This window comes from Carlito syrichta, unplaced genomic scaffold (assembly GCF_000164805.1).
Source record: "Carlito syrichta isolate Samal-C Ts95f unplaced genomic scaffold, Tarsius_syrichta-2.0.1 Scaffold305690, whole genome shotgun sequence".
In the NCBI taxonomy this organism is placed as follows: domain Eukaryota; kingdom Metazoa; phylum Chordata; class Mammalia; order Primates; family Tarsiidae; genus Carlito; species Carlito syrichta.
Genome location: NW_007249786.1, coordinates 228,601 through 238,761, shown reverse-complemented (window position 1 = coordinate 238,761; position 10,161 = coordinate 228,601). Strand labels below are relative to the sequence as shown.

Genomic DNA, 10,161 nt, shown 5'->3' with positions numbered 1-10,161 from the left:
CTTTTGGGGTTGGTTCGTGTATATTTTATTCTTTTCCCTGTACTCTTGTGAAGAACGCTGTTCTTTTTTCCTTTTCTTCTGTGTTTAGTACTTTCTTAAGTGTTTCATGTAGAGATGGTTTTGTGGCTGCATAAGTTCTTAGGGATTGGATATCTGGGAAAGATTTTAATTCTCCCTCACTGATGAAGCTTAACTTGGCTGGGTAGGTTATTCTTGGTTGAAATTGTTTATCCTTTAGGACTTTGAAGATAGGGCTCCAAGCTCTCCTAGCCTGCAGGGTTTCTGCAGATAAATCTGCTGCTATTCTGATTGGTCTTCCATGGTGGGTGATCTGGCCTTTTTCTCTTGCTGCCTTTAGGATTTTTTCTTTTGTGCCTACTTTATTTAGGCGAATTATGTGTCTAGGAGTTGATCTTCTCATTTCTTGTCTTGCGGGGGTTCTCTGAATCTCTTGTGTTTGAATTTTTGTATCACTGATTAGATGAGGGAAATTTTCTTGAATGATCTCGTGGAAAGTTTGTTCCAATGTGGTCTCTGTTTCTCTTTCTGCCTCAGGGAGTCCGATTATTCTTAGGTTAGGCCTCTTGAGGTAGTCACTCATCTCTTGAAGGTTTTGTTCTGTCTTTTTTAGCTTATTTTCTGTGTTTTTAAGAGTTTGGGTTATTTCTATATTTTGGTCCTCAAGCTCTGAGATTCTTTCTTCTGCTTGGGTAATTCTGCTTTCCATGCTTATCAATTTGTTATTTATTTCATTCACAGTATTCTTTATTACTGTTATCTCAGATATCAGCTCCTTCCTAGTTTCTTCTTGTGTCTCCTCAATTCTTTTTAGTCTCTCCATTATTGTTTTGATATCTACATTTGCATTTTGAGACCCTTCATTCTGGGGACTTTTCTTTGTTTGTATTCCAAAGTCAATTTTCTCAGTGTCTGCTCTCCCAGGCGTCTGGGAGAGACCCATACTCTTCTTTTGGTTTTTCTTCATTTCTGTAGATTTTTCTCCCTTTACCCCTTTCCCTCCCCCTCTTCAATTCTGTTTTTGAGGGAAGGTGGGGTTGCTTTTATTTCTCTTCTGCAATGACCTGTTCTTCCTTATGAGGGTCTTCTGGTTTTGTTCACTTTTCCCTCTGCTTTACAGTCTGTCTATTCAGCAGTTTGCAGTCTTGGTCCGTTCAGAGAATCTCACCAGTTCACCTATGCCGTCGCCATCTTGCCCCGTCTCCTAATTTCAGTTTTAATGGCACTTTTCCGTTGCTCCATACTGCTATACAGCTTTGGTAGTGTATTTGGAATGGTCATAAACCAGAACAACCTTTTCTGGGTCCAGATCTAAAAGAATCACAGCATCTCTTCTACAGCTTCATTTTTGCAAGTACCTTCGGGTCCATCATTACTTTTTTTTTTCACATTCACATTCACATTACTTCCCTACAGTAGGAAATTAGAAAGAAGAATGACTGCAAATGCTACCTTAAATGAAGATTTACTTTCAAAATAAGTAGATTCCTTGTTGTTTCCATTCTGTTCTAAACCTAGAACTTCTGTTTAATATGTGAAAGTACTCCAACTTTTGGGTGATTGTTCAGCTTCCTTAAAATAGGCATGCTGGCTGGGTGAGGTGACTCAAGCCTATAATCCCAGCACTTTGGGAGGCCGAAGCCAGAGGATGGCCCGAGTTCAGGGGTTCAAGACCAACCTGAGCAACATGGTGAGACCTTGTGTGTACAATAAACAAACAAACAAACAAACAAAATTAGCCGTATGTGGTAGCACATGCCTGTGTTTTCAGCTATTTGGAAGGCTGAGGCAGAAGGATCACCTGAGCTCAGCAGGTTGAGGCTTCAGTGACCATGAGCATGCCACTGCACTCTAGCCTGGGCGACAGAGTGAGACTCTGACTCTAAATAAATAAATAAATAAGCTATGAAATTTGTAAATCTATTTAAAATTATATCATTGGAAAAGTGTTCTCCATCTATTGTGATTTTTTAAAATGAAATATTACAGAACAGAATATGAATCATCCAATTCAACTTAAATTGTCTGGAAAGTAGATCAATACAGTGTTAATGTTCTCTCCTGGTGACAGAATCTCTTGATTAGGCTTTTTACTTTTTTCTTTACATTTCTCTGTTTGCTCAAAATGACATTGTAAACATGATTCTTCAGTTGACAAGTCAAACTAGCTTCTGCAAAAAGGGAGAATTTGTTATATAGTACTCTCCTACAGAATACAAGGGTAGGAACTGAGCCAGGCCTTGGAAAAGACTGAAATCAAGAACAGAATACCTTTGGGATTTTTTGGCTCACTTCTGCCCATCAATGTTATTCTCTCTCTTGATTTGCTCATTAATTCATCTTTTCATTTATTCACTATGTATTTACTTGGTGTCTATTATGTTCCAGGAACTATTCACGCATGGGATATATTGAGGTTTTAAAAAAATTATTGCCCAATTTCCTGCCTTCAAAATCCTTATATTTAATTTAATTTATTTATTTATTTTGAGTAGAAGTCTCACTCTGTCGCCCAGACTGGAGTGCAGTGGCCGCTCCCGGCCACCACAGCTTCGACCTGCTGGGCGCCGGTGATCCTGCCGCCTCAGCCTTCCAAGTAACTGGAACTACAGGCACGCGCTACCATGCCCGGCTAATTTTTTGATTTATTGTAGAGATGAGGTCTCGCCAAGTTGCCCAGGCAAGTCTCGAACCCATGGGCTCAGGCAATTCACTCACCTCAGCCTCTCAAGGCGCGGGATTACAGGCTGAGCCACCGAGCCCAGCTTATTTTATTTTTAATTTTGATTCTTTTTTTGAGTTGGAGTCTCACTGTCGCCCAGGCTGGAGTGCAGTGGCATGCTCATAGTCAAAGCAGCCTCAACCTACAGGGTTCAGGTGATCCTTCCACTTCAGCCTTCCAATTATTTGGAACTACAGGCATGCACCACCATGCCTGGCTAATTTTTTTTTAAAATTTATTGTAGAGATGAGGTCTCACCAAGTTGCCCAGGCTAGTCTCAAACCTGCGGGCTCAGCCAATTCTCTCACCTCAGCCTCCCAAAGTGCTGGGATTATAGGCATGAACCGCTGCGCCCTGCCAGCCCTTATATTTTAGTGAGGAGAGACAGACAATAAACTAGTGAAAATAAATGAAAGTAATTTGAGTATGGAAAATGTTACAAGGGAAATAAACAAGATGATAAGACAGTATAAGTGGGGAAGTGCTCAGTTTAGCTACTGAAGTCAGAGATAGGCCTCTTGGTAGATGAAAAAATGCTTAAGAGACTGAAGGATAGGATAAGAAGGAGTAAGCCAAGTAAAAAGCAAGTAAAAGAGCAAAGAGAAGCTTGTTGGTTGAACAGAGAGGAGGCTGGTGGTAAGGAGTATTGTAAGCTAGAGGAAGGTAGGTACCCCTGCTGGGTCTGGAAGGTAGGAAGAGGGAAGGGAGTCAGATAGGTAGGACTTTACGGGTCCTGTAAAAAGTGTGGATTTGGCCGGGCTCGGTGGCTCAGCCTGTAATCCCAGCACTTTGGGAGGCCAAGGTGAGTGGATTGCCTGAGCCCGCGGGTTCGAGACCCACCTGGCCAACTTGGCGAGACCTCATCTCTACAATAAATCAAAAATTAGCCGGGCGTGGTAGCAGCGCCTGTAGTTCCAACTGCTTGGAAGGCTGAGGCGGAAGGATCGCCGGAGCCCAGCAGATCGAGGCTGCGGTGGCCGGGAGCGGCCACTGCACTCCAGTCTGGGCGACAGAGTGAGACTCCAACTCAAAAAAAAAAAAAAAAAGTGTGGATTTGGCTGGGCGCAGTGGCTCAAGCCTGTAATCCAGCACTTTGGGAGGCCAAGGTGAGAGAATTGAGCCCACAGGTTTAAGAACAGCCCGGGCAACTTGGTGAGACCTCATCTCTACAATAAATCAAAAATTAGCCGGGCGTGGTAGCAGCGCCTGTAGTTCCAACTGCTTGGAAGGCTGAGGCGGAAGGATCGCCGGAGCCCAGCAGATCGAGGCTGCGGTGGCCGGGAGCGGCCACTGCACTCCAGTCTGGGCGACAGAGTGAGACTCCAACTCAAAAAAAAAAAAAAAAAGTGTGGATTTGGCTGGGCGCAGTGGCTCAAGCCTGTAATCCAGCACTTTGGGAGGCCAAGGTGAGAGAATTGAGCCCACAGGTTTAAGAACAGCCCGGGCAACTTGGTGAGACCTCATCTCTACAATAAATCAAAAATTAGCCGGGCGTGGTAGCAGCGCCTGTAGTTCCAACTGCTTGGAAGGCTGAGGCGGAAGGATCGCCGGAGCCCAGCAGATCGAGGCTGCGGTGGCCGGGAGCGGCCACTGCACTCCAGTCTGGGCGACAGAGTGAGACTCCAACTCAAAAAAAAAAAAAAAAAGTGTGGATTTGGCTGGGCGCAGTGGCTCAAGCCTGTAATCCAGCACTTTGGGAGGCCAAGGTGAGAGAATTGAGCCCACAGGTTTAAGAACAGCCCGGGCAACTTGGTGAGACCTCATCTCTACAATAAATCAAAAATTAGCCGGGCGTGGTAGCAGCGCCTGTAGTTCCAACTGCTTGGAAGGCTGAGGCGGAAGGATCGCCGGAGCCCAGCAGATCGAGGCTGCGGTGGCCGGGAGCGGCCACTGCACTCCAGTCTGGGCGACAGAGTGAGACTCCAACTCAAAAAAAAAAAAAAAAAGTGTGGATTTGGCTGGGCGCAGTGGCTCAAGCCTGTAATCCAGCACTTTGGGAGGCCAAGGTGAGAGAATTGAGCCCACAGGTTTAAGAACAGCCCGGGCAACTTGGTGAGACCTCATCTCTACAATAAATCAAAAATTAGCCGGGCGTGGTAGCAGCGCCTGTAGTTCCAACTGCTTGGAAGGCTGAGGCGGAAGGATCGCCGGAGCCCAGCAGATCGAGGCTGCGGTGGCCGGGAGCGGCCACTGCACTCCAGTCTGGGCGACAGAGTGAGACTCCAACTCAAAAAAAAAAAAAAAAAGTGTGGATTTGGCTGGGCGCAGTGGCTCAAGCCTGTAATCCAGCACTTTGGGAGGCCAAGGTGAGAGAATTGAGCCCACAGGTTTAAGAACAGCCCGGGCAACTTGGTGAGACCTCATCTCTACAATAAATCAAAAAATTAGCTGGGAGTGGTAGCGCACGCCTGTACATCTGGCTACTTGGAAGACTGAGGCAGAAGGATTGCCTGAGCCCGGCAGGTCGACACTGGAGTGATTGTGAGCGTGCCACTGCACTCCAGCCTAGGTGATGGAGTGAGACTCCAACTTAAAAAAATAGTGTGCATTTTATTCTAAATGTAATAAAAAGACATTTAGAGACTTTTAGCCAGGAAATGCTATGAGCTGGGTTGTTTTCTAAAGGTCACTCTGGATGTTTCAGGGAGAATTGATAGGGTGGGATGGGTAGGAGAGGAAAATGAGGACAGCATTTTTTTTTTTTTTTGAGTTGGAGTCTCACTCTGTTGCCCAGACTGGAGTGCAGTGGCCGCTCCCAGCCACCGCAGCCTCAACCTGCTGGGCTCTGGCAATCCTTCTGCCTCAGCCTTCCAAGTAGCTGGAATTACGGCGCACGCTACCCCGCCCGGCTAATTTTTTGGTTTATTGTGGAGATGAGGTCTCTCCAAGTTGCCCAGGCGGGTCTCAAACCCACGGGCTCAGGCAAGTCACTCACCTCAGCCTCCCAAAGCACAGGATTACAGGCTGAGCCACCAAGCCTGGCCTGGGGACAGCATTTTTAAAATGTTATGGTAGACCAGGTGCAGTGGCTCACGCCTGTAATCCCAACACTTTGGGAGGCCGGAAGGATTGTCTGAGTCCAGCAGGTTGAGGCTGTGGTAGCAGTGATTGTGCCACTGCACTCCAGCCTGGGCAACAGAGTGAGAGACTATTATTGTAGTTGAGGAGAGACATAAGAGGTTTAAATTACCGTTGTGGAGATAGGCTGATATATATAGTTTGTTTTTTTAAGGACGAAGCTTAAGGATGTGCTAACAGATGAGGGAAAAGGAAGAATCAAGGCTCTAGGACTTGTAGGATGATAAAAACATTTATGGAGATAGGAAAAGACTGGGAAAAGATCAGGCTGGAAAGAGAAAACAAATTTCCTGTTTGGAAAAGGTGATCTTAAGATATCTAGAAGCCATGCAAGGAAAAATGTATAAAAAGCAGGAGGTTGGACGAATCTGAAGGTCAAGGCTGGAAACAAATATTGGAATCAGGATATATGTACATAGTACCTAGAGTTAGGAGTCTGGATACTATTATCCAGGAAAAAGAGTGTTGATGCTGATGTGAGGTGACTCTACAGACAGAATTTCCTGATTATCCAGGTCGTAGAGCTGAATATAGTCATCTTAGAGCTCCTAAGTTGTCAAAATAGTTCTAGTCATCCACAGAGGCTAATTTTAACACTCTCAGTCCCATTTCCAACCTTCTGGGAAAGAGAATCTGTTTGGTGCACTTTGGGTCACATGTCTACCCTGGTCCAATCAGCAATGGCAGAGGGGACTGGCTCCTAGAGTATAAACTGATTCCTGGTGAGTCAGTCCCTATAAATTGATTGGAGAGGGGAGTTGGAGGCCCACTTTCCAGATAAAAGGGACGGTCATTTACTTCCAGACTGAGCAGAGACTTGAAAATTGACCCAAAATAATAGGCATTAATTCTACAAACATAAAACTGACATTCATTTTGAATAAAGCCATTGCTATTGAATGCTTGTTCCTGTTCTTTAGTATAGAGTTGTCCATACCACCATAAATATGACTATGATGAGTTATATACTATCATGAAAGTGCTGAGAAATTTCTGCGACAAGTTAAGTATAGCCTTCAGAAGACATTCTAAAGTTGCATGCAATTGACTGGACTTTTCCTTTATTTCAGTGTCCTCTGGGATCGCTTACAGCTTGGGAACTGAGGTCATGTCACATCTGATGGACCATACATCAGGGGATCTGCCAGTCAGAGACACAGATTTGATACCTATGGTGCTACAACCGTCAAAAGGTAAATCCCATGTCAGAGGATGGATACTTTTTAGAATTAAAAGGGCTTTCAGTCATTGCAGGACATCTTGCTAACCTTCACAGTGACTGTTTTATTTCCAGCTCTTTTCTTCAACTTTCTTGACCTTTTATTCTTTTTTTTTTTTTGAGTTGGAGTCTCACTCTGTCGCCCAGCCTGGAGTGCAGTGGCCGCTCCCGGCCACCGCAGCCTCGGCCTGCTGGGCTCCGGCGATCCTTCCACCTCAACCTTCCAAGTAGCTGGAACTATAGGCGCGTGCTACCACACCCGGCTAATTTTTTAATTTATTGTAGAGATGAGGTCTCACCAAGTTGCCCAGGCGGGTCTCGAACCCGCTGTCTCAGGCAATCCACTCACCTCAGCCTCCCAAGTCACGGGATTACAGGCTGAGCCACCAAGCTCGGCTATTCTTTAAAATCTTATAATAAGACTATTATTCAGTGTGTTTAGGAGATAAAACTAAATACCAACACTACATCAAAAGCCAAGAACAAACTAGTGGGTTTCATTCCTCTATCCATGTGATCAGTCTCCCTCACACTAATCAGAGGTACGCAATTTAAGATGAAAGGGCTCACCCCACCAGAGTTTCTTCCACATGCCTATAGGTATTTTTGTAACTTTGTTCTTACTCTCCTAACCTTCAATCCCAGTCGTAGCTACTGTTTATTCCAGTTTCACTTGAATTCATTTCTATAAACATTTTTTTTCCAGGATAGGGCATTTAATGCACTGCCCATGAGTATAAACATGGTGCAACCACTTTGGAAAAAAGGTTGGCATTATCTTGTAAAATGAAACTCTACTTATGGGTATAAATTTTGCAGAAATTCTTGCACATGTGTACCAGGAGACATATACTAGAATATTCATAGCAGTTTTAGTCATAAGAGTAAAAAATAGAAACAAAGTCCATAGATCAGAAAATGAATATATGTTGATATACAATGAAATACCAATGAAAAGTGAATATGATGGCTGAGTATGGTGGCCCAGGCCTATAATCCCAGCACTTTGGGAGGCTGAGATGAGAGGATTGCTTGAACCCAGGCGTTCAAGACCAACCTGGACAACATGGTGAGATCTTGTCTCTACAATAAATAAAAAAAAAATTATGGTCAGGCACAATGGCTCACATCTATAATCCCAGCACTTTGGGAGGCCAAGGTGAGAGGATTGCCTGAGCCCATGGGTTCAAGACCAGTCTGGGCAACTTGGAGTGACCTCATCTCTACAATAAATCAAAAAAATTAGCTGGATGTTGTGGCACGTACCTGTGGTTCCAGCTACTTGGAAGGTTGAGGCAGAGGGTTCCCCTGAGCCCAGCAGGTCAAGGCTGTGGTGACCGTGAGTGCTCCAATGCATTCCAGCCTGGGAGACAGTGAGATGGACTCAAAAAACAAACAAAGAGAGAACACAATGTGTTGTGAAATAAACTCTTGGCAAGTATTCCACCAGGGTCGAGAAGGTACTTCACCACTGCAGATAGATATGACTCAGTAGACAACCTGGTTAGGGGTCTGGGGGGAACTCTTAGGGGGAACTCTTAGCTTGCCCAGGCCAGCATGATTCAACAGAGTCAGGGATAAGGAGGTAACTCATGTGGTTTGGAGACTGATTCCAGCCAAAGGGACTGAGCAAATAAATAAATACATTACAGATAATGAGAGCTACTTCTCCCTGTTGGAGAAGGGAGATGCAAATATGGAAAGGGAGAAGGCTGGAATAACCATATGATTTGGGTTTTAAATATAGGTATCAGGATAACCCATGGTTTCTAGCTTGTAGAAACAGATATAGGAATGTGTGTGTGTGTGCGTGTGTGTGTGTGTGTGTGTGTGTGTGTGTATTTGCGCGCGCGCACACACAGTTATGCAAACATACCTATACTTCCTGACTGTATCAGGCTAAGAAGACATAGAAAGAATGACATCCCAGCTGCCATAAGAGCACCTAGTACCCAGATCTTGGTTAAAATATTATTCTGCACTTGAAGGAAGTTAGGGCTGTGGCAGGAAAAGTACAAGCCAGGAAAATATTCATGCCTGGACATCTTATTGTGCTAGAAAGTATGGAGGTTTTAAATAAATCATGGGAATATTCTTATAAAAACACCAGAGCCAGCTTGAAGGGCTCACAATGACCAAATATGGGGCAAATTGAGCATCAAAGTGAATAATTATCTTGATGGATTATAGCCCATTGAGCAAAATAGGAATACATGAAATCATACGGATATAAATAAATAGCTGAATTAATGAATAAATTCTGTGAAAGAGAACCTTTACCTTGTAGTAGGATACTAACAAATGTAGCTAGAAAAATCACTATTTGGTGACCATTATGGTAATAATTAATTCAAGCAAGAAGCAATTAGAAATTGACATTAAATTTTACAGGTGAAAATTTATGTTACCATAATTTTAAAGTTTAATGTCATATACCATATTGTGTCATAATACATATAATGTCAAAATCTTTTACCACAAAATATGTATTCATTACTAATTAATTTTTTTTTTTTTTTGAGTTGGAGTCTCACTGTCGCCCAGACTGGAGTGCAGTGGCCGCTCCCGGCCACCACAGCCTCCACCTGCTGGGCTCTGGCGATCCTTCCGCCTCAGCCTTCCAAGTAGCTGGAACTACAGGCGCGCGCAACCATGCCCGGCTAATTTCTTGATTTATTGTAGAGATGAGGTCTCGCCAAGTTGCCCAGGCGGGTTTCAAACCCACGGGCTCAGGCAATCCACTCACCTCAGCCTCCCAAAGGCGTGGGATTACAGACTGAGCCACTGAGCCCGGCCATTACTAACTAATTACTTGTTTTGAGTTGGAGTCTCACTCTATCCCCATGCTAGAATGCAGTGGCCACACTCAAGGCTACCACAGCCTTGACCTGCTGGGATCAGGCAATCCTTTCACCACCAAGTCTGCCTAATTTTTTTATTTACTGTAGAGACAAGGGTCTCACCAAGTTGTCCAGGTTGGTCCTGAACCCCTGGGCAATCCTCTAGCCTCTGCCTCCCAAAGTGCTAGGATTACAGGTGTTAGCCAGCATGCCTGGCTAATTAGTGCATTTCTTTTTTTTTTTTGAGTTGGAGTCTCACTCTGTCGCCCAGACTGGAGTGCAGT

At 44.4% G+C, this 10,161-nt stretch overlaps 1 protein-coding gene across 1 annotated transcript in view; it reads left to right on the top strand.

Moving 5' to 3' along the window:
* The first annotated feature begins 6,926 nt into the window (after window positions 1-6,926).
* The window catches only part of RPGRIP1 (retinitis pigmentosa GTPase regulator interacting protein 1), a 61,971-nt gene continuing 58,736 nt past the window's right edge, over window positions 6,927-10,161 (top strand). Inside the window, 1 exon segment of the mRNA XM_008062397.2 lies at window positions 6,927-7,011. Within this exon segment, the coding sequence (XP_008060588.1) occupies window positions 6,927-7,011 (85 nt within the window).